We start from the raw sequence: 23,651 nt of genomic DNA, 5'->3' as shown, positions 1-23,651 counted from the left end.
AGGCCAGAGCCTTGTCACTGACCACTGTCTCTGGTGGTCTAGTGGCTAGGATTCAGCACTCTCACTGCCATGGCCTGACTTCAATCTCTGGCCAGGGAACCGAAATCTTGCTTCCAGCCACTGCAGGCCAAGGCCACCTGATATCAGATGGACCTACAGTTGCTGTTTAAAGTGATCAGCTAAAAGTATGCTCATTCATTCTAGTATTAGTTGAATGACTCCTATTATTTTATTTTATTTTATTTTATTTTTTGCGGTATGCGGGCCTCTCATCGTTGTGGCCTCTATCGTTGCGGAGCACAGGCTCCGGACACGCAGGCTCAGCGGCCATGGCTCACGGGCCCAGCCGCTCCGCGGCATGTGGGACCCTCCCGGACTGGGGCACGAACCCGTGTCCCCTGCATCAGCAGGCGGACTCTCAACCACTGCGCCACCAGGGAAGCCCCACCCATCTTTTGAGTCAGTCCAAGCCTTGTCTTCTCCAGGGAGCCACCTCTGACTGCCCCACAGTAAACTAAGGGCCCATAACTTCTGCATAACTTTTACTACACAAAATAGCCCTTTAGAACTATCAATTTATGTATATGTCTGTTTTTCGCACTGGTCCATAAACTCCATGACAGGATCTTGCTTTAGTAACCTATGTCAAAGGCCCAGCACAGCACAGGACAAAAAGGCTTTGCACTGACTGACAGTGGTTTAACAATTCTAGCTCCACAGTATGAATCCGAACCTTTTTAGAAAAGGATTTTCAGAACAATCTCACCATCTTGGGCTTCCAAATTAGTTCCAAGATAACAGTTCACATAATTTTTTATAATAGAAGCAAATCAAAAGCCAGTTTTAGGACTTGGATGAAAAATGCAGAAGAAGAGGATTGGTGGCATAAAAAATAGAATGAGGGACTTCCCTGGTGGTGCAGTGGCCAATGCAGGGGACACGGGTTTGAGCCCTGGTACGGGAAGATCCCACATGCCGCGGAGCAACTAAGCCCGTGCGCCACAACTACTGAGCCCATGAGCCATAACTACTGAAACTCGCAAGCCTAGAGCCCGTGCTCCGCCACAAGAGAAGCCACTGCAATTAGAAGCCCACACACTGCAACGAAGAGTAGCCCCTGCTCACCGCAACTAAAGCCCGCATGCAGCAATGAAGACCCAACACAGCCAAGAATAAATAAATAAATTTATTTTTTTTAAAAAGGCCAGTTTTACTTTATGATTAGAAGCATAATGCCTTTAGTCTCCAGAAATGGGTCTAACCCTTCTGCATTTACTCTTTTTGCCCTGAACTTGAGATTCTCTCCTCTTCACTTGTATCGGTCCATGATCACTCCCAGCTTTCATACTTATATCTGAGCTAACTGCAGAAAATTCCTTAAGTAGGATCTATTTGGATACATCTTTTTTTTTTTTTTTTTACCTCATTGGGATGATTTTTTTAATTGCAGTCATTTTGTTTTACAGAGTCTCCTAGCACTCTTGAGTACACAGAACTTTTACAAATGCAAGCCAGAGAAAGAGACCCACCTCACTATGTATTCAAAGTCTGAGCTTTTGTGACGTAGTCTAAAAAACACTGAAAAATTCCTAACATACCTCTCAACTGTCACCCCTTCCACAGATTGCTGTAAGGATTAAATGAGATGAACCTGCTAAAAGTCTCCCCTAATCAGGTAGGTTCCTCTAAGGAAGTGATATTCAAAATGCTGGTCAGCCACAAGACAAAGAGTTTGGCCAGAATCTGCATCAGTCATCTGCTTCCTTCAGTTAGCAAATCTGCGACAAAAAAATGTCAGCTGAGCTAAACAGTACACTCAGATACTTACATTATAGTGAAAACTCCTCAGCTTTTCACAGAACAGGAGCAAAAAGTTCACAGAACAGCAGCCTGTCCAAGCTTTTGGACCATCCAGGAGTGTGCAACAATTTGCTATGAACTCTGAACCCCAAGTAAAATCCAGAAAACTTTTCCTAGCCTCTCTTGCAGCCAGAAGAGAGCTAAGTGACCTAGGCTCTGCCAATGAGAGTCACCCATTTAAGCTTTTGATTAGGAAGAGACACGAAAGGAAGGAGGTGCTAGGTAAAATCCTTTATTCTGGTCAAGGCATATGCATCTAGCTTTGGGGAGGAGGTAAGGCTCACTGACATCTAGTGGCCAGCAACAACAATGCAGGCTACAGTGTCCAAACCTACCTCAACAGCACTGGGGTATTTGCTAAAGAAGGCCCAAAGCATGGTCTGGACACTGTTTCTGGCTGTGCAGCTTCAAAGCCAGACTCTGGCTCTCCCAAATATTATTCAAGTTCTTCTACTCATTTATAAAGTTTAAAATAGCTTTCAAACTTAGCCATTAGATACCTTCACAAACTTAACACTTTTGCAACAGATTTTAAGTTTACTGAAATATAACCATCAAAAAAGAAAGTCCAAATTTTGATTACTAGCTTACCCATACCTTTATACAAAATGAGTGTTAACCCATATTATTTAGCCACAATTGTTAAGTTTTCATTAACTCTATTCAAAAAAGGTCGAAACAATTCTAGCAATGCTACTCTGAATGGACCTAAAATTAGGTATCTGTAATTTGAACCTCTAAAAATTACTAATATTTCTCCTATAATAATGAAAAATGTCTGTTTGATGTGGGGAGGGGTGTCTTATGGATAAGCCAAGTACTCAATTTCAAGGTCAGAAAATTAATGAGTCTAGTCTTTCCTCTTCCCTTTTCTCAATCTCACAACCAGGAATGTACAAAAGAGGTCAAGAGCTTGGTTAGCATGGTAAGAAGGAGACAACTTATTTTTTGTATGGGATAGGTTTTAGCCACTGCATCCAGAGGCACAGTCTGTTCCTTGGGGGTGGGCCTGCTATTACAAGATGTTTAGTTCATTTAGGAACTTCCCTTTCTTCTAAGAGTTAAGAAACCATTTTCGCTACTAAATGATAAGCAAAGGTAACCTTTCACAGAACCTGCAAAAATCTCAAGTTTCACATTTAAACAGAAACAAGTGTGTTGAGACATACTTTCATCAGTCCTTCCTTTCTTTCAATATATTTTATTCTGATGAAGTTACAAAAGTAGATACAAAATATTTTTTTAAAAAGTACAGTTAACTGACTTAGAAAAATAGATAAAGCCCCTAAAGGTTTAAAAATACAAAATAAATTTTCATGTAAAGAACATTTAAAAATATTTTAGATGATAACCAAGACTAACTTAAACTGTTTTAAATGTAGACCAAACATAGAATGTTGTTCTATAATAAATCTATAGCACACTGGTAATCCATTTGGATTTACAGAATACTTGTTTGGAAAAGAATCTGATAATGAGAGAAAACCAAAGTGAATTTCAATTCAGTTACTTCAATAAAATTACTGCTATCACAGGTAATATCAATAGCATCCCCCAAGGCCCCTTACAGTCTGAAATATCAAAATCTAATGCAAAAACAAAGGAACACTGAGGAACTACTTATTTTCCCTCTTTGCCAGAATTGTACAATAGTAAAAAACCAAATCCAGTTACTGAACTGATATTAGGAGGAAATAATGTCCCTGTTGAAGCTGCTTAGGTTGGTGTACCAGCTGGTATTTTCAGGCCAGAATTCTAGACAGAAGAGACAGCCTCCTACAACCAGGCAAGGGGAAGAACAGCACCATGACTGGAGCTGCTTAGAAACAAATTTCTAGGACTCATACTCTTCAGTACTGATTTATTTATGCTTATAAGGTGATGATGTTATGTTTAGAAGCTTCTCCACTTCTAATGTGACCTCACTGCTCAGAGAGAAGGCCAAGAGTATAATCAAGAAACCTCAACAATATTTGAAAGATTAAAATCACCACCAGAATTGTCCCTCTTGCTTTTGCATTACTAGAGAAACCTTCCTCTTGCTGTTATCAATGTCATGATGAATACAGATGTGCATTTCTCAAGTAAGCAGCTACATGAGCTAGGGATCTACAAGTCTAAGATGAAAGGAAATACTTTGTTAGCTGGCAGCGCAGTAAAAATCACTTTCTTCACAGTTTGGAGAATAAAGGATACATTTGGCTGTCAATACAGAAACTGTAGTGCAAGGAAGTTGCACTATTTAAACAAAAACCTGCACTAAAATCATGGGTTGGGCAGTACTTGCTAAATTATGCAGTTAATCCTACGGTGCTTTAATTTCCAGGCCTTTAAAAAAAACTTTCCAGGCCAGAAGTTTTTTTTAAAGGCCTGGAAATTGAAGCACCATAGGATTAACTGCATAATTTAGCGAGTCCTGTCCAACCCATGATTTTAGTCAGGTGTAAAGGGCAGTGACCAGACACTGAGAGGTGACTTCTGAGTAGGAGAAGCCAGGGGAGTGAGTGTCACTCGGGGAGATAAATCAAGATTGAGAGGAGTCAGAGAGAGACTGATTTCTTCCAGCTTTAATCAAAGGCTGGCCCTCCAGCCAAGTCAGAAAGGTGTCATCCTCTCCCTGTTCTCTCCCCGTCCTCCAACTCTCCTGTTCTCAACTCCCGGGCCTTGGATGTAAACAAATAATGTTGACACCAATGTTTAGATGCATTGTTGGTTAAGCCAGATTAGCTTGGGAACCTAGTAATGTTTTTATTTTTTTAAAAAAAGGACATTCTGAATTACCTGAATTCCCAAATTACCAACAAATTTAAAAATTTATGTCCCATTATTAAGCTACCTCTACTACTGTCCTAACTGTGGCCATCTTTAGTTAGTTTTAGGGCTGAGTCATGAAGAGAGGGAGGATTTCTACCACTGAAAATAAATGGAGAAAAGTGAGAACCCTTTTGTTTGATGATATGTGAAATATTAGAAATAATGAAAGTACAATCCTAGGTGAGAAATATTTCATTCCTTGCATACTTAAAGCCAACAATGTTCAAAGTCAAGAGTCAGTAACATTCTAGGTGGCATGTAAAAACCTTCTTTCTTGTTTGGAAATGATCAACATAAACATACAGAATGCCTGACAGGGACTTTGGATATTCTTAAAACGTGGATTATGGAATGTTTCATAGAGGGCTTTTCTCTTTTTTTCATAAGGGATTTTTCTACGCTTTATTTCCCAAAACAACGATGTACGGTTTCAGCCTAAATCAGATAAAATGCTTTGTTTCCTTTAAAATTCTACATATATTTAAGAATTTATTGAAATTGGGTTATTACAAAAATGGAGTTTCTAAGCAATTCTTTTCTTTACATTCTAGTGGAATAATAAAAATAAAAATAAAACCCTATCAAATTTAACCTTAACCAAAGGTATCAAGATGGAAGATGGTGAGTACTTTGCAAAAAAAATCATAGCTCTGAAACGAAGAACGCTGATGAAATTAAAGTGTTGCCAGTCTGGCAAGTCTTTAGTAATATGTGTGCCTCATTACATTTTAAACTGTCTAAATCTCAGAAACCTAAGGAAAATTAGATCTTTTCTTCACTGAAGGAGAAGATTCTTTTTATCCCAATAGAAACAGAATAATTTCAAGTTTTAATACAGAAACAAAACAGAATAAAATCCCAATCCATCCTTTGACTGTTAACAGATGAAGTTTTCTTTTTTTTTTTTTAACTTATCCCATTTTGTCTCCTTTAAACATATTACGCCCCTCCCCCAACACATACACACATTAAAGAACAGGCAGCACATCAAACTTTTAGCTGGGTTGTAAAATGTGTACACCTTCAAGGTTTTTTATTGTGGTTTTCCTTACGTTTTATCCTTATTGGCATAAGGTTCGTGCATTTCTACACTACACTTAACTAAGTCTCAAGTCACAATAAAAACGTATAAAAGTAGTTTCTTTTTAAAGGAAAACTCAAAATTAAATAGTCAAGTACTCTGAGTACTTTCTTCCATTCTCCTATCCAAATTTTAAGGCCTCTGAAACAAACATGAATGAAAATAATGGTTTTTGAGACCCAAATTTGTTATAATTTTTTGGAAGTTTTCCTTTTCTCAGCCAAAACCTACATATTAAAATTAATCTGAATGAAGCATTTCAAAATAAAAATCTGCAAGACGATCCTTAGATGACTTAAAAAAATTATTTGATACACACACACTAAAAATTTAGACAGGTTTATGTGAATAAAATTCCAAATAAAGATGAAGAAGATTAAAAAATAAAGTCCTTTTAGAAATAACTTTGGTTACTCCCATACCACATGTCATATGATGATTTAAACTGCAATCATGGATTTTGAAAAAATATACATATATATAATCTTACCTATAAAAACACTAGCATACAAACTTCAAACTACAAGGTTATCCAAAGTGACACAAATGTTCTAAATCTTAAGGAAATTTTAGAACACCTCTTCTATTTGTAAAATAAAAGCAGAATAAAACTGATCTGTGATTGCATTATTAGGAAATTTGTTCTGGAAACCTGTTAATAAATTATTGGAAATTCTTAATATCCATCATGCTGTCACCTGAAACAGAGTCAATCATCTTCTTCAGTAAAAGAGTAAGTAAACTAATAAACTACAGGTTAGTCCTCACATTCTACAACCAAGTATGGCTCTATGGCAGTAACGGCAGTGGTCACACAGTGCCTCAGATTCAGCTGTGTCCTGAATTTCTCACTCTGAAGGTATTAGGCCAACCTACCTTTGGGACAATTTTATCAGTAGACACAGACAATAGGTATCTTTTTATCTTGTTTTCTTAAAGTTTGTATCACTAGTCTATAACAGAAAGCAACAAGATAGCTCTAGCAGTAGATGAAGCAAGAGGGTAACTGTTCTAGAAGAAAAATTTATCTGTCTTTCGATCCAAGCTTCTCAATTAATTCCTGAAGAGGTGCCAACTCACGCCTATCAATCAGATTAAACTCCTAAAATAAAGAAGAAAAATAAAATTTAAAAACAGATCTAAAATTAAAACTCTATAAATGTCATTGAGAAGGGCTTCCCAACACTAGCTTTCTGAAATCCAAAAGAATGATGAAATAATCTCTGTGAACATTTTTAAATGGGGTCATTTTTACTCCCTGTTTTAAAATACAGGGGACTTAATAAATAAGAAACCGTACATATTAACATGATCCTGTGTAAAATCGTATAATGTTTGCATTTACACAGAAATTATCTGAAAACTATACACTGAACCATTGATAGTGGCCTCATCTGGGGCAGCAGACCTTTTACTTCCGTATATCTATATCTATACTCTATATATGCCATGCAATAATCTCAGAAGGAAAACAAAGAAGAGAGCACAGTACATTCTCCTTTGTGTGGTACATAGAATTGTGACATATAATATCTACTATAAAACTACCTGCTTTCCCTCCAAAATATCTAGAGAGACATATTTATATTTTACATATAGAATTATATATCTCAAAAGTTAGGCTAACGAGTCCCTATTCTTTGATATCTTTTTCAAACAATGTGAATTTTTTTGACTTTAAAAAGTTCTAATTCCAACTAAGGGCCCATAGGGAAATAGGCCACACCTCTGAAGGGGGTGGTTCTTTTTGAAGTTTCTAGCTGCTGGCTTTGTAAGATTTGGCCTGAAGTGGACTTCTGGAAACTTAACCCAAGATAGTAGCTAATGAGTTCTTCCAAAAGTTCTCTTTTAGGCATAGACATCTCATGAAACAACCCAACCATAGATGTTTTTCCATGGCATCCCTTTACCCAGCAGTGGCAATGGAACAGGAGGGTATGAACAAGCTTTCTTGAGTGTTTGGTGCTTCTTGTCATATCTTAACCAGAGACCTGGGGCAGGTCTCTCCAGAGGCAAAAGGTCCAAAATGGGGGTAATGGTTTCTATGCTGCTATGCACATCAAAGAAATAAACATGGAAAAGGGAACAAAACACGAGAACCCTGCATGCTTAGCTCTACATCTATAAATAAGACTCTAAAAATTACTCTATATTAACTACCAATACAGATACGTCCAGGTCAAAGGACACAAAAGTCAACGCGGTCCAACTTACCTGAACAAAGAAAATAAAGTGCTTAAAGGAGGTGTTGAGGTGGGCCTCCTCCTGCAGCTGCATCACAGAATCAAAGTGCTGGTGATAAATATGGGCATAAACCCTGAACAGACGCTTTAGAATGGTCTTTGCCACAGACATAAAGTTTTTAGGAAATGGGACACCTGTAATATAGGTATGTATCAATCAGTCTTTTATCAATTCAAGAAAAATAGCAGAAAAGTTTAGACGCTGCCATGAGCAACTCCAATACACAAATTCACAAATACAAGCCTATTTCCATTTTTTTTTTTTTAAGGCAAGGGGAAAAAAAACCCCCAAACCTAAGTATATGAGGTATCCTCACATACCACACTTTTCCTGACTGCCTTAGAATAGCAGACACAGGTATCAAGTTATGCAAGATGATGAGGAATCAAAATCAGTTTTAGTTGTTTAATACAGGAGAGTTTCTCCCTAAAATTAAATGCAACAATTTTTTTTTTTTTTGGCTGCACGTCGTGGCATGTTGGGATCTTAATTCCCCAACCAGGGATTGAACCCACGCCCCCTGCATTGGAAGCATGGAGTCTTAACCACTGGACCACAAGGGAAGTCCTGGAGAATAAGTATTTTTGACTATAAATAGAAAATTTTTACTTTTTGCAATTTTTAACTCTAAAAAAATTTTTTTACACAAACACATACACACTCAACCAGGACTGGAAACTCTCCCGAGCAAAAAAAAAAAGAAAGGCACACTTTGAGTCATTATTATCTACTGTCTACAAATAAAAAGTATTTCCTCAGGGCTTCCCTGGTGGCGCAGTGGTTGAGAGTCCGCCTGCCGATGCAGGGGACACGGGTTCGTGCCCTGGTCCGGGAAGATCCCACACGCCGCGGAGCGGCTAGACCCGTGAGCCATGGCCGCTGAGCCTGCGTGTCCGGAGCCTGTGCTCCGCAACGGGAGAGGCCACGACAGTGAGAGGCCCGCGTACCGCCAAAAAAAAAAAAAAAAAAAAAGTATTTCCTCTTCTGAAGTACTCTGAAAAGCCAGTTTTCCTTCTTAAACTAGGAGTCTTCGACTTTTTATTTAATTTTTTAAAGTGCTATTTTCATTTTCCTATAGTCTAAGAAGGGGAATAATACTTTCTGTACAGGGGAGGAATGGCACCTCCCTATTTTTCAAAGAATATAAACACCTCCTTAGAAAAGAACTGGGAGAGGACTTAGTCATCTCTCTCCAAGCAGTGCAGGTGGGGATGTGACTGGTTGCATTCCTGAGAATTTTGGTTGACAAGACCAATATTTGTTAGAAAACAGAGACAGGAGAAAGACAATACAACTGGCACTGTGTATAGTTAACAAATACATAAGAAGGCATCTGCTTCCAAAATAACCTAGATTAGTTGGCCTTGAAGGTCTGTTCCACTACACTACTCTTGAACATATTCTTTTCTCTAATCTTTCAGAAAACAAAGGCTGTCATTTTCTCCTTCCCTGCATTTTGTATTCTTTATTTCTCAACCAGTCCTTAATAGCTTGAAATTTAGTATAGTTTGCTCTTGTTAGCTGATTTGTGTGTGTGTGTGTGTGTGTCCCCACCCTTAGTCTTGTTAACAACTTGCCTTTTCACACATTATTCTGGGGCTTATGGACATGTTTCTTCTGGACTTGGTCTTATATTCATGTACTGAAAAGATGCATTTAAGTCAAATCCTTTTTCTTTCAGAATTTGTAAATGGGCCCCATGCTATTAAAAAGAACATTAATAAGTTGGATATATTCGTTTAAAAATGAATAATAGACAGTTTGTCTAATAAGAATAAATAATTAGCATAAGTAAGATCTGGATAATAGCCTAATGAAGGGGGAAAGAATTCCAGAACATTAGGATAAAATACTGAAGAACTGGGAAGCCGAGGAAAGAGAATAATGACAAAAGTATTCTTTACCTCCATAAGAGGGAGACTTTAATAAAGAAATACAAGTGATTTGTTTTAATCTAAGCAGCACTTTCCAAGCTGAATTTAACATTCAAGCACACCCAATACACAATAAAGGATCTATGAGAAAGGAAACAAAAGGTTTTATAGAATGGACAAGTTGACCAAAAACAAACAGACCAAACAACAACATGATATAAAATTTTCTCCTGAAAGAGCCTCTGATTAGACTTCAAAAAGGAATCTGCTATGTTCTGAATGTTTGTGTCTCCCTCAAAATCATGTTGAAATTCTAACCCCCTAGATGATGGTACTAAGAGGTGGGGCCTTTGGGGGTGATTAGGTCATAGGGCATCTGCCCTCATGAATAGGATTAGTGCCCTTATAAGAAGAAACTCGACAAAGATGATTTCCCTCTCTGCCATGTGCGGATACAACAAAAACACTGCTTTTTGCTATCTGTAAACCAGGAAGAGGACCTATGACAGAATCTGACCATGCTGGCTCCTGATCTTGGACTTGCAGACTTCAGAACTGTGGGAAATACATCTCTATTGCTTATAAGCCCTCCAGTCTCTGGTATTTTTTGTTATAGCAGCCCGAACAGACAAGACAGAATCCAACAATATGTTGTTCATAATATACCCTTATACTAAAAGTGACAAGGACCAATCACATCCATGAATACCAATGCCAAAATCTTAATCAAAATAGCAGAAATAAAAAAAATACTCTTGCAGCAGAACATTAAAAAAAAAATGGAGAAAACCTTATGATCAACAACAGATACTAGAAAAGTATCTGATAAAACCCTATAACCAACTTGATTTTTAAAAATTCACATACCTCTAACCAAAAGCAAGATTCCTACTTAATGCTGAAATACTAGAAGCACTCACATAAAAGTAAACAAGAAAAAGATGTTTGCCATCATCACCATTAATCAGTACTGCTCTGGATGGAAGTACTAGTTATTGCAATTAGATAAAAGTTACACAAGTAGTATATTTATCAGAAGAGGTGAAATTAATATTATCTTAGTATGATATAACTATATACTTTAAAAACTCAAGAAAACCAATCCAAAAGAAACAATCGGAATAGTTTTCCTATATACTAAACAATAACCAGTTAGAAACCAGATTATCAATAAAAACATTAAGTGCCCAGGAATAAACTTAAGAAACCTGAAGGACTAGCATAAAGTAAAATGCAGAATCTTACACGAGGAAATAAGAAATAATTAAAAGACATGAATAAAGGAATATGAATTGTTCTTGGATAGGAAGACTCAGTGTTGTCAAGAGAACGAGAATCCCTACATTAATCTACAAATTGAATAAAATCATAATAAAAATCTCACAGTTTTTTTTTTTTTTTTACCTTGCAAAATGTTTCTAAATTCTTTGGAAGAACAAATTTTCCAGAATAGCTGTAAGTATTCTGAAAAAGAAGAACAAGGAAGAGAGACTAGCCCTACAAGATGTTCAAAGATACATAGCCATGGTAATTAAAACAGTGTGGAATTTCTATAACAACAGATAAAGAGATTAAAAGACTCCAAGATATATGTCAATTTGGTGTACACATATGATAATGAGGGGATAAAAGACACATGTATTCGATAAATGGTACTGGACAAACTAGCATTTATAGTTGGAAAAAAGTAAAGGGAGCATTGAAAAAAAATTCCTGACAGAACAAAGATTAAAATAAAATGTAAAAGCAAAACCACAAAAGTACTAAATAAAAGCATGGACAAATATTTTATAATCTGTAAGTAGGAAAATCCCTTCTAATCATTGTATTAAAATCCAGACATCATAAAGGGAAAGATTAATAGGTCAAAATAAGAACATTATACATAGCAAAAAAACCTCATAAACAAGACAATAAGGCAACCCAGGGAAAAAATACACACAACATGCATGACAAAGAGCTAATAACCTTAACATAAAGAAACAGAAAAAGGATATAAACAGAAAACACACAAGGATCAATAAACCAAAAAATGCTCAATGTTATTGATATTTTTTAGAATGTACCTTATACTAGAAATTTATTTACCTATATTAGAAAAGATGAAAACCTGAGTAACAACTAGTACTGATGAAGAAACCCAGGCAGACACAAGCATGGCTGGAAGGAGTAGACATTTACAACCTTTTTTAATAGTAATAGAACATTAAAAAGACAATAACACATTTATCTTTTAAAAAGAAAATTAGTTCTACAACATTGACGCACCAATTTTAGAAGGAAAAAGAGTTTCATCATCAAGTTGATCCTGAACCCAAGTCATCAAATAGTCGATGTATTTTGGTGCAGAACATTTGATTGGCTTTTTAATATTAGTACCATCTGCCCAATGATATTCATATCTGGAGAGAAAAAAGTTTTAGTGATAAAGTTTTCAAAAACATGTTGCAACTTGTAATCAAAGTAGGTTCACAGTTTGTCAACAGAAGTTATATATATAGTACTATAGTATAGTATAGTATATATATTTAGTAAATTACCTAAAGTTCTACTGAAGATTACTTGAGAGTTCCCTGTAGAAGTACAGTTGACCCTTGAACAATGTGGGTCTGAACCACACAAGGCCCACTTACAAACAGATATTTTTCAATAGTAAACACTACAAGATCCATGGTTGGTTGACTCTGTAGATGCAGAGGAACCATGGATACGGAGGGCCGACCATAAGTTACACTGCATTCTGAGATGTGATGGTAATAAATGGAAAAGAAAAGGAAGCCAGTGTGGCAGCTGGCTGTGCCAGAATCTGTTTTACAACACAGCCCTGAGAAAGACAAAGGAACTGCATTCCTGTCTGTTAGACAGAGGGTGCTGAGGACTGGGTAAGGTGCTGATGGATCCACCACATTCTGAGCTTGTTGGCCATTAAGTAATCAACAACAGAGCCAAGATTATAAAACCCTGTTTCTTGGAGAGCATTTTAAAGAAACAATCTTAGGCATGCGTCTTTTTCTACCTCACCTTTGCTAGAATGATTAATAAGACTTAATCAAAACTTCACTGTGTGAAGCATTTAAGCCAAAGATAGTTTGAGGAATAAAACTTAACACTTCACAAAATAAAAAACATCTCTCCTAAAATAACATAATAAAAATAGGACTCAAACTCATTGGGGCCCTTTTTTTTCCTTTACATCTATAGCAAATTCAGAAAGGACTATTTTTTCCCAAGAGGTAAATATCTTGCTACCATCTATCATCACATAAAATCAATCATTTGTTATAGGAAAAAAGGCCGGAAGAACACACTAAAATGTTAATTCCATCACATCTTAACTTTATGGGTGATAAAGAGTTCCATCTCTTCCTCAACATTTCTAGAAATTTATGATAGTCAAAAACATTTTAATCTAGATAACTAAAGCAGCACCATTTGGAGGTAACTAACAGTAAATAAGCACAACAACAACAAAATCAAATATTAAAGGGTCAACTAAAAACTCTTCCAAGAAATTAATTTAAAAACCAGAAACAGAACCATAAATGTTAATAAAATTGAAAAAAATAACTTTCGTGAAAGCAAGATAAACCTAAGTCAAATTTCTTTACTTTCAATCCTACTACTGAATATTCATACTTAATATAATGCAATTATAAAAAATCAAAATACTGGGTACCACATACCAAAGTATTTAATAACTAAAAGCTTATAGGTAAACTTTTTGCTTTCACAAGCAAATGGGTAAGAAAAACAAGTCTTTATTATTTAATTTATATCAATTGGTGATTAGCTTTATTTGGTAATAATTCAAATACCTATATAATAGCCAGTATATGTACCTTGGACCTGCAGACATGACTGGACAGCTTGCTTCAGTGCAGAATTCTGTGATAGTTCCATATAACATGTTGATCTGGTTGAAGAAATCCACAGCTGGAAAGATAATAGCAGAACTGTGTTAAAATGTCTGTGTAAACACAACAAAACATCAGACCTCTCAGTCGGAGGATTCAGCCAAGAATCCTCAGGAGATTCAACAATCCAGGGGCACTATAAATTCTCTTTCTAAGTTGTTACACCTAAGTAAAGTTAACTTTTAATATTCATTCACTTTTAATATACTAAGCTTTTAAACAGCCTGTAAGCAGGAAAATAAAATATTAGGGATAATTCTAACATAACGGTGATTATTACATTAGAATATACAATTTGATCATATACAAGCAAATGAAAAAATCCATAGCTTCTTACCAATCTGGACCAGACAATATTATCTGTGTTGGGAAAGAAAAAAATCATTGCGGAATATACTGGGAGGGAGGTGTATCAGCTGTGTCAGGCATTTAAAAAATCTAGTTCATCATAAAAAATTGAGACCTAGTGCATATTGAGAACATAAAAAAGACAGGAGATAATGTCCCTTCCCCTAGAGTCTCCAGCTAACAAAAGGGACAAAATTAAAAGAGAGGAGTAATATAACATATAAGAAGATAGCATACAAAGGCCAACAATAAGTGCTAGAAGAGTTCAGAGAAAAGGCAACATCTCGAGGAGCTGAGATAGTCAAGGAGTACTTCCTAAAGGAGCTTCAGCTAGATCTGGAAGAAAACAGAAGAGGAAGGGGGTAAGAAATGAACTTAACTGAGTGAAACATATTACTATGTGCAAAGAGAACCACATAAGCCTTGGCAAGCTTTTTAAAAAATATCTTAGTTCCCCATCTAAAAGATTACCTAAAAAATCAACTAGGGCTTTTCCAAGTTTCTTAGAAAACAAATCAATATTCCACCATGTCAAAAGGAATTTTATACAAAACTCCCTCACTTACAAACCTTCCTCTTAAATTAGTCATGTTTCTAAGAAAGTAATACTTAGGCATTCAATATTCATTCAAAACAAAGAGTGTGCCCAGATGGTGTGCTGGTTTATTGATCTGTTCTCAACATACGGTCCAGAGATCCCCTGTTTCAGAGGGGAATCTGTGAGGTCAGAAACATTTTAATTGCTCTGAATTTTCACTCTCTCTCAGGAGGCACAGTGGAGTTGTCCAGAGCCTCCATAATGTATGACATCACAACAGACTGAATGCAGAAGCACATATGAGAATCCAGCCAACCTCCTATTAAGACAGACATTAAATAAGATTTGCAAACCTGTAAAACAATGCCACACTTCTCACTAAAATTTATTTTGGAAAATAGTCATTTTTCATAAAAATATATTTATGTTAACATGTATTTTAAAGTAAGTATTTAAACTTGCTCAGTCTTAATTTCTAACACAGTATCACTAAATATAACCCACATAATTAAAAGCCCTTTAAGGTTCTCAGTAATTTTTAAGAGAATAAAGGGATCCTGGAACCAAAAGGTTTGAGAACAGTTGATTAGAGCATTAAGTCTCAAAGAAAAATCGAAAAGCTGAAGAAGGCCAACAGATGCCTTCAGAATAAAAGATGACATACAGATGGCCAACAGACACATGAAAAGATGCTCAACATTGCTAATTATTAGAGAAATGCATATCAAAATTACAATGAGGTACCACCTCACACCAGTCAGAATGGCCATCATTAAAAGGTCTACAAATAACAAATGCTGGAGAGGATGTGGAGAAAAGGGAACCCTCCTACACCGCTGGTGGGAATGTATCAATAAATTGGTGCAGCCACTGTGGAAAACAGTACAGAGGTTCCTCAGAAAACTAAAAATAGAGTTACCACATGATCCAGCAACCCCACTCCTGGGCATATATCTGGACAAAACTATAATTCAAAAACATACGTGCACCCCTATGTTCATAGCAGCACTATTCACAATAGCCAAGACATCGAAACAACTTAAATGTCCATCAACAGATGAATGGATAAAGATGTGGTACATATATACAATGGAATATTACTCAGCCATAAAAAAGAATGAAATATGGGACTTCCCTGGCGGTCCAGTGGTTGAGACTCCGCACTCCCAATGCAGGGGGCGTGGGTTCAATCCCTGGTCAGGGAACTGAGATCGCACATGCCTCACAGTGCAGCCAAAAAAAAAAAAAGAACAAAATAATGCCATTTGCAGCAATGTGGATGGACCTAGAGATTATAAGACTAAGTGAAGTAAGTCAGAAAGAGAAAGACAGATACCATATGACATCACTTATATGTGGAATCTAAACTATGACACAGGGGCTTCCCTGGTGGTGCAGTGGTTAAGAATCCACCTGCCCAGTGCAGCGGACATGGGTTCGATCCCTGGTCCAGGAAGACCCCATGTGCCGTGGAGCAACTAAGCCTGTGTGCCACAGCTACTGAGCCTGAGCTCTAGAGCCTGCGAGCCACAACTACTGAGCCCACGTGCCACAACTAATGAAGCCCCCACGCCTAGAGCCCGTGCTCTGCAACAAGAGAAGCCACCAGGATGAGAAGCCCTCACACTGCACGAAGAGCAGCCCCCACTCACTGCAACTAGAGAAAGTCCACAGAGAGCAACCGAAGACCCAATGCAGCCAAAAATAAATAAATAAAATCAATAAATTAAAAAAATAATAAAAATTAAAAAATAAAATATGACACAAATGAACCTATTTATGAATCAGAAACAGAATCATGGACATAGAGGACAGACTGGTGGTTGCCAAGGGGGAAGGGGTTGGGGGAGGGATGGAGTGGGAGGCTGGGGTGAGCAGTTGTGAGCTTTTATATAGAGAATGGGTACAACAAGGTCCTACTGTAGAGCACAGAGAACGATATTCAATATCCTATGGTAAACCATAATGAACAAGAACATAAAAAAAAGATGTATGTATAACTGAATCACTTTGCTATATAGCAGTAATTAACACAACACTGTAAATCAACTGAACTTCATTTAAGAAAAACCAAAAAAAAGAATGGAAGATAATAATTTGAATAAGGTTACAAAAAAAGTGGTCTTTTCTGAAGAGATAATATGCCACATGGTTCACATGCCAAAAGATAGATAAAAATATACAGTGAAAAATCTAAGTTCCAACTTACCCCCTACACACAGGTAACTACTATAGTAATTTTTTCTGTGTCTTGCCCCCTAAGTTTCTTTATCCCATCTAACACAAAAGATAACACATTACATAGTTCTACACCTGATTTTTTTTCTCTTAGTAATATGAATAATGGCTTTTTAATGAGTTGAGAAAAATAAAATTTTTCTTAATGTGGCTACTAGAAAATTTTAAATTCCATTTGTAGCTCACAATATATTTCTATTGGACCACACTGACCAAGGCAATGATTATCAACAGTTGAAAACCACATAAAAACACAACTAGGCACTATGGAAATATCTACACTGTTGGAAGTATATACCGCCACCTATGAAGTAGTCTTAAACAAAATCAAACCTGAATCTGATCAAAGCTCCAAATCTGTTCTAACATGGTAGTCACTAGACACACAGGGCAATTTATGTTAAAATGAAGTTAAATTTAAAATTCATTTCCAGTCACAGTAGCCACATTTCAAGTGCTAAATGGCCACAGTGAAGATATACAACATTTGCCTAATCACAGAAAGTTCTCTTGGACAGTGCTGCTCTAGATTTAACATTTACAGGAAATAAAAGAACAAGATAATGGACGCCTTGGGGATGTTATCAGCAAAATTCATTCTGTAGAAAACAAACTGGTTTCTTCAACAACAACAACAAAAAGAGCAAGGAAAAATAACTGCAATGAGGGGCAACCTGTGAATTAAGAGATTCAAGAAACATATGTACAGACCTTGTTGGGTCCTGATTTAAACCAACCATATATTTTTATTCTTTACTTTCATAAAAATATTTATTTATTTGGCCGCTCCAGCTCTTAGTTGCAGCATGCAGGATCTAGTTCCCTGACCAGGGATTGAACCCGGGCCCCCTGCAGTGGGAGTGCGGAGTCTTAACCACTGGACCATCAGGGAAATCCCCTTATATTTTTTTAAAAAATAAACATTTATAGGACAATCAGGGGAAATGTGAACATTAACTGGATATCTGATAACATAAAGGAATGATGGCGCTGTCAGTACCTTTAAAAGGGGAAGTTCTTATCCTTTAGATACTGAAATATTTATAGATAAAATAATATGTCTGGGATTTGCTTCAAAATAATCAGGGTAGTGTACAGAAGCAGCACAATTGCCCATGAATTGATAACTGTTGAAGCTGGATAATGGATACCTGGGAATTCATTCTACTTGCTTCTCTACTTCTGTATGTTTGAAAATTTCCATTAAAAAGTTTTAAAGGGCTTCCCTGGTGGCGCAGTGGTTGAGAGTCCGCCTGCCGATGCAGGGGACACGGGTTCGTGCCCCGGTCCGGGAAGATCCCACATGCCGCGGAGCGGCTGGGCCCGTGAGCCATGGCCGCTGAGCCTGCACGTCCGGAGCCTGTGCTCCGCAACGGGAGAGGCCACAACAGTGAGAGGCCCGCGTACCGCAAAAAAAAAAAAAAAAAAGTTTTAAAGATTCCTGGAACAACTAAAATTCCTAATAGACTATCATCCAGAACTGATCTCATCTCAGAAATGATAGACACTAATATTCAAACCTCTAGACTCAGCATATCCTTCCATGTCATGCTTTCACGTCTTGAATTCAGAGTGACTTTCAGCTCAGGGGTCCCTCTGTTTTCTTCCAATCTCTCCATTTTCTTCTAACTACTCCTAACTCACAATAATCAAGTGACTGACCATAGCAACTGCACTTGACTTTTCTGTATACACAGGCAGATGAAAGCTGCTGGGAGAGGAGGCACAACTATGAAGACGGACCCCTACAAAGTCATGTCCACCACAGGCAGAATCTTTGTATTTATCAATCTTTCATTTGACCTTACTCAGCAATTCAGACCATTCTCCTCAGAGATCACCCCAAAGTACTTTTCATTTCTCCTCAGGTCTCTCTATTTAAGCACACAAGCTACAATCAGGTACACTGTGAAGAGAACACACTTTGGATGTATTTGTACTTACATGTTTCTTTACAGATAATCTGTTTTACTAAGACAGCTACATCCATAAGAAAATTCATTAACAAAAAGATTTTAGCAAAATCTTCTTACAAACCAGTAAAGTTGAAAGTTATTAAAAACTTACTGTTGACCGCAATCCATTCGTTGAGGTCCTCTCCCTCTGGCAACATAACAGCTTGTCTCAGATTCCCACTTCCTAGAGTTGCTTCTGCATGTTTTAAGAGTTCATACTGATGAGATCCTTCAGGGATATTCTTCTTTGGTTTGAATGTTTTAGAAGAGCGGCTACTACTGTTAGGTTAAAAGTAAAAGTACATCAATTTTTAGGACCGGAAGCAGAATGACAATTTTAGGCATATAAATTGTTTTGAAATTAAAAAATATTCCCTGAAAAGTGCCAAGATGGGGGGTAGGGGAATAGAGAATAAACACAACAAAAGAAAGAGTTAAAATTTTTCCCCTACATAGAAACAGGATTAGCAGCACCATTTCACATAGAAGGCAACTTTACTATGCCTCATGAGGCAGGCTGGTGTAACAGAAAGGGCACCTTAACCAAAAGAAGAAAAAACCTGGATTCTAGTTCTTGATCTGCCACTAACTCTGTGACTGCCTGAGAAACCTAACCTCCTTTGGCCTCAATTTTCACCTAATAGTGCTGTGAGGGTGTTAGCTCTAAGGTTCGTACAGCTCAAAAATCCAGTTTTCTGTATCAAAATATTTGTGATGCCACCAAAGCAAACCAGAGAAGTAGCACTAACATTTTAGAGTTTATAGCAGGGAAAATAAATGAGACAACTGGTTTGGTGGCGGGGGGATAAGTTTTTATTCCTATCTCACACCATTCATAAGGAAGGTCTTCCTAACATGACACAAAGCCCAGAAAAAATGGACAGCTTTCTAACCGTAACAATTAAAACTTCAATAATTCAGAACAAGGAGACAAGTAGCAAAAAAAAGTATTTGCAACATATATTAAAAGTATTAACTAAATTATAAAGGGTTTTTATAATCTGTTAAGAAAAAGGCAAAGAATGCTTTAGAAAAATGGGCTAAGGAGATGAATACACAATTCAGAAAGAAAAACAGAATGACAAATGAACATATGAAAAGCTGTTCAATTAAAATGAGATTTATTTTTCCTTAACCTGAGTGTCAGAAATCAGAACAATTACATTGAGTGTGGGATACGGTAGAGAGAAATTAGTACTTTAATTCGCTAATGGTCAAAGTGCATTAACATTTTAAGAGGGCAACACGGCAATATCTATTAACACTGAAATGCTTCTCAATCCATCCCTTCTACTTCTAGGTGTCTCTCCTCGATATGGATAAGGATGTGTTTCCCAAGATTGTTTTTAATAGCGAAAAACCTGGATATGATCCTAAAGCTTACTGGTAGAGGAATGAATAACTATGATACATCTATATCATGGAATACCATACAGAAGTTAAGAATCACAAGATAGAGCTACTTGTATTCACACCGATAGATCTCAATACATGCTTAAACATATTACAGAATGAAATGTACAGCAGAAGCCCAGTTTGTAAATGCATAGAAAGTGTCGCCCATCAAACTGATCGTGGTGATTACTTCTAGGAAGGGGAAGGGAATAAAACTGAGGACTTTCACTTTACCTGAGTAATTTGAATTTTAAATAAGACTGATTATGAAGTAAAAAGGAGTTATGAAAACAATAAAAATCAAATATGGAAAGTTTGTGTTTAACATGAATAAGAGCTAAATTTAATAAGGAAGTACTAAATTAGAGGGAATGGTCCTTTCAATAGAAACAAGCTGTGAATGACAGGTAGCTAGATATTTTCCGTACTTAGCAAGAAATGATGTCTCAAGGTTCAGTATGATCTTCATCTAAATTAAGACTTTTGTGCTTCAAATGGCACCATCAAGACAGTGAAAAGAATCCACAAAGTAGGAGAAAATATTGCAAATCACAGATGTGATAAGGGACTTGTATCCAAGATAAAGAATTTTTACAACTTAAAACCAAAAAGACAACCCCATTTAAAAAATGGTCAAAGGATCTGAATAGACATTACTCCAAAGAAGATACACAAATGGCCAATAAGCACACGAAAAGATGCTCAACATCATTAGTCATTAAGGAAATGCCAATTAAAATCACAATGAGATACCATTTCACATCCACTTAGGACGGCTATAATCAAAAATGCAATTAACAAGTGCTAGGGAGGGTGTGGGGAAATTGAAACTCATACAGTGCTAATGGGAAGGCAAAATGGTGCAGTGCTTTGAAAGTCTGGCAGTTCCTCAAAAGGTTAAACATAGTTACCATATAACCAGACAATTCCCAAGAGAAAGGAACACATAGGTACATCCAAGTTTATAGCTGTATTATTCATAATAACCAAAAGTGGAAACTCAAATGTCCATCAACAAAACAAAGTTTAAAAGAAATAAACGGCCTCACATTTAGGTCCAAAAAGCAAATAAGAACTGTGCATCCACAAAGCACTAACAGAAAAAAAAGACTGGGGGTGGGGAGGGTGATGGTGGTTTCTAGTAATATGGAAATTTGCAATTAAAATATAAATCAAAGATTTTTTGATATGGTCATCATACTCTGAAGACTATACGCTTAAAAAAATAATCCAAAGGAGGGGAAAAGCGATTTAGACAAAGTCTCAGTAGTTCTATTTTATAATAGCAAAATACTAGAAAGAATCCAAACTTCTCACAATAAGAAACGTGGTAAACTCTGGTTATGAAACACTATTTCACATGTCAAGTATGTGGGTGATGCCCATAACTGAAAATGGATTATTTATTCGCTCATACAATACATATTTAAGCAACATGCTAGGTAAAGAGAGCCACCTGAGAAAAATAAGGTGCTACAGCAATGCTTCTCAAACCTTAATGTGAGTAAGCATCATCAGAGAATTTACAAACTTTCCCATTCAAGGCTCCTTTGGGCCCAGACGTTACCTCTAAAATAGGATTCTACTGAGTTAAAAAGAAGTTAGTTAATTATACAAATTCACAAAGTGGGCTGGATCACAATTGGATGCAAAGCCCGCAGCTTAACTTCAGCGGCACTCCCACATCTTCCTGGGGCGGCATTTTTCCGCGGGGGTAATTTAATACTGACAATAATAAAGCTGGACGTACGGTGGAGTAAAAAGCTAAGTCAGCATATGCATCGTTACTAAAAGGCTCGAGGCTCAAGACAAATTGAGGCGCCCAGATCTTCGCTCTGCCCTCAGGTGCCCTCGGGCGGAAAAGTCTGGAGGCACTACCGGCCTCGGGGCCTTTCTACTCCCCAACCTTCTCGCTCCGCTTCCTTTGCCTCGACCTTCATCTCCCTCTGCTTCTGCCCACATCCAAGCCTCCCCCGTGAGCCCGAGCGTGGGCAAAGCAAGCGCCGGGCACCAGACCCCGGCCCCGGGGACCCGCCCTCGCCACAGGCGTCCGTCCGCCCCTCCCGGGCCTCGGCCCTCAGTCCTGGAGCCCTCGACCGGGCCACACTCACAAGAGGAAGCTCATCTTCTATCCTCGGAGGGGAGGGGAGGGGCCGCTGGCCCCTGCCGCGGACAGGATTCGGAGCCCGCGCGGGACCAAGGGGGAGCGGAAGGTCCTCAGCCAGCGGACAGCGGAAGCCCGCGCCGCCGCTGCTCCGGGCCGGGATCGAGCTGGGGCAAGCAGGCGAGAGGAACTGCACCCGCCTCGCCCCCCTCCCCCACCTTACAGACCCAAAATGCGGAACCAGCAAAATCTCGCGAGCTAAGGCTTCGCTCTGCTCCTCCCCGCTGAGAGGGTCTCAAGAGGCCCCTTTTCGCACCGCCCGCTCCTCCGTCTCAGCCAATCAGCAGCCTCTAGACCGGGACTTCCGCTCCCGGAGGCGTGGTGGAATTGCGGTCTTCGGACTGGAAGAGCGGCTGAGCTTGTGCGTGGTCCGAATTGTTGCTAATGCGAAATCTTAGTTCCCCAACCAGGGATGGAACCCAGGCCCACGGCAGTGAAGTGGCCGAGTCTTAACCACTGGACGGCAAGGCAATTACCCCCAAATTTTTTTAAACTTTAATTTGAGTTTTAAGTTGAGCTCTAACTCACATAGCATAAAATTCACCCTTTTAAAAAGTAAGCTTCTGTGTTTCTTTTTGTGTGTGTGTATTCAGAGTTGTGCAACAATAGCCATCATCTGATTCTAGAACATTTTTTTCCATCACCCCAAAAAGAAACCGGTACCCATTAGCAGTCTCCATGCCTCCCTCCTCCCAACACCTAGCAACAACTAGTGTACCTTCTTTTTATAAGAATTTGCCTCATCTGGATATTTCATGTTAAGTGGAACCACACAATATGTAGTGTTTTGTGTCTGGCTTCTTATGTTTTTCAGATTCATCCATGTTGTAGCATGTATCAGTACTTCATTCTTTGACGAACACTATTCCATTGTATGAATATACCATGTTTTGTTTATCCATTCATCTGTTGATGGACATTTGGGTTGTTTCCACTTTTTGGCTATTATGAATACTGTTGCTACGAACATTCCTGTACTGGTTTTTGTGTGGATGAATGTGTTCTTTTCTTTTGGGTATATGCCTAGGAGTGGCTGGGTCATATGGTAACTATATGTTTAAACTTTGGGGTAACTGACAGATTGTTTTCCAAATTGGCTGCACCATTTTACATGCCCACTGGCCAATATCTGAGGCTTCTGATATTTCCCCATCCTTGATAGCATTTGCTATTATGTATTTTTCTGATTATAGCCATCCTAGTGGGTGTGAAGTGGTATCTCTTGA

General features: G+C 37.8%; 1 protein-coding gene across 2 annotated transcripts; it reads right to left on the bottom strand.

Annotated features, from left to right (window-relative positions):
- Positions 1 to 6,779: 6,779 nt before the first annotated feature.
- MOB1A (MOB kinase activator 1A) lies at positions 6,780 to 22,498 on the bottom strand (the record flags this gene model as incomplete). 2 transcript variants are annotated; one of them, XM_079721443.1, is made up of 6 exons in its annotated part: positions 6,780 to 6,857; positions 7,970 to 8,133; positions 12,142 to 12,275; positions 13,713 to 13,806; positions 18,979 to 19,145; positions 22,373 to 22,498. In XM_079721443.1, the coding sequence occupies 6 exons, from the start codon at positions 22,384 to 22,386 to the stop codon at positions 6,780 to 6,782; spliced, it is 651 nt and encodes a 216-aa protein (XP_079577569.1). The 2 variants fall into 2 exon arrangements, with proteins under 2 accessions (XP_079577569.1, XP_079577568.1); XM_079721442.1 differs by lacking the exon at positions 22,373 to 22,498 and adding an exon at positions 20,368 to 20,414 and having other exon boundaries at positions 18,979 to 19,142.
- Between the last annotated feature and the right edge of the window lie 1,153 nt (positions 22,499 to 23,651).

This window comes from Hyperoodon ampullatus (assembly GCF_949752795.1).
Source record: "Hyperoodon ampullatus genome assembly, chromosome: 15".
Taxonomy (NCBI): domain Eukaryota; kingdom Metazoa; phylum Chordata; class Mammalia; order Artiodactyla; family Ziphiidae; genus Hyperoodon; species Hyperoodon ampullatus.
This window is presented reverse-complemented; position numbering and strand designations above follow the sequence as displayed.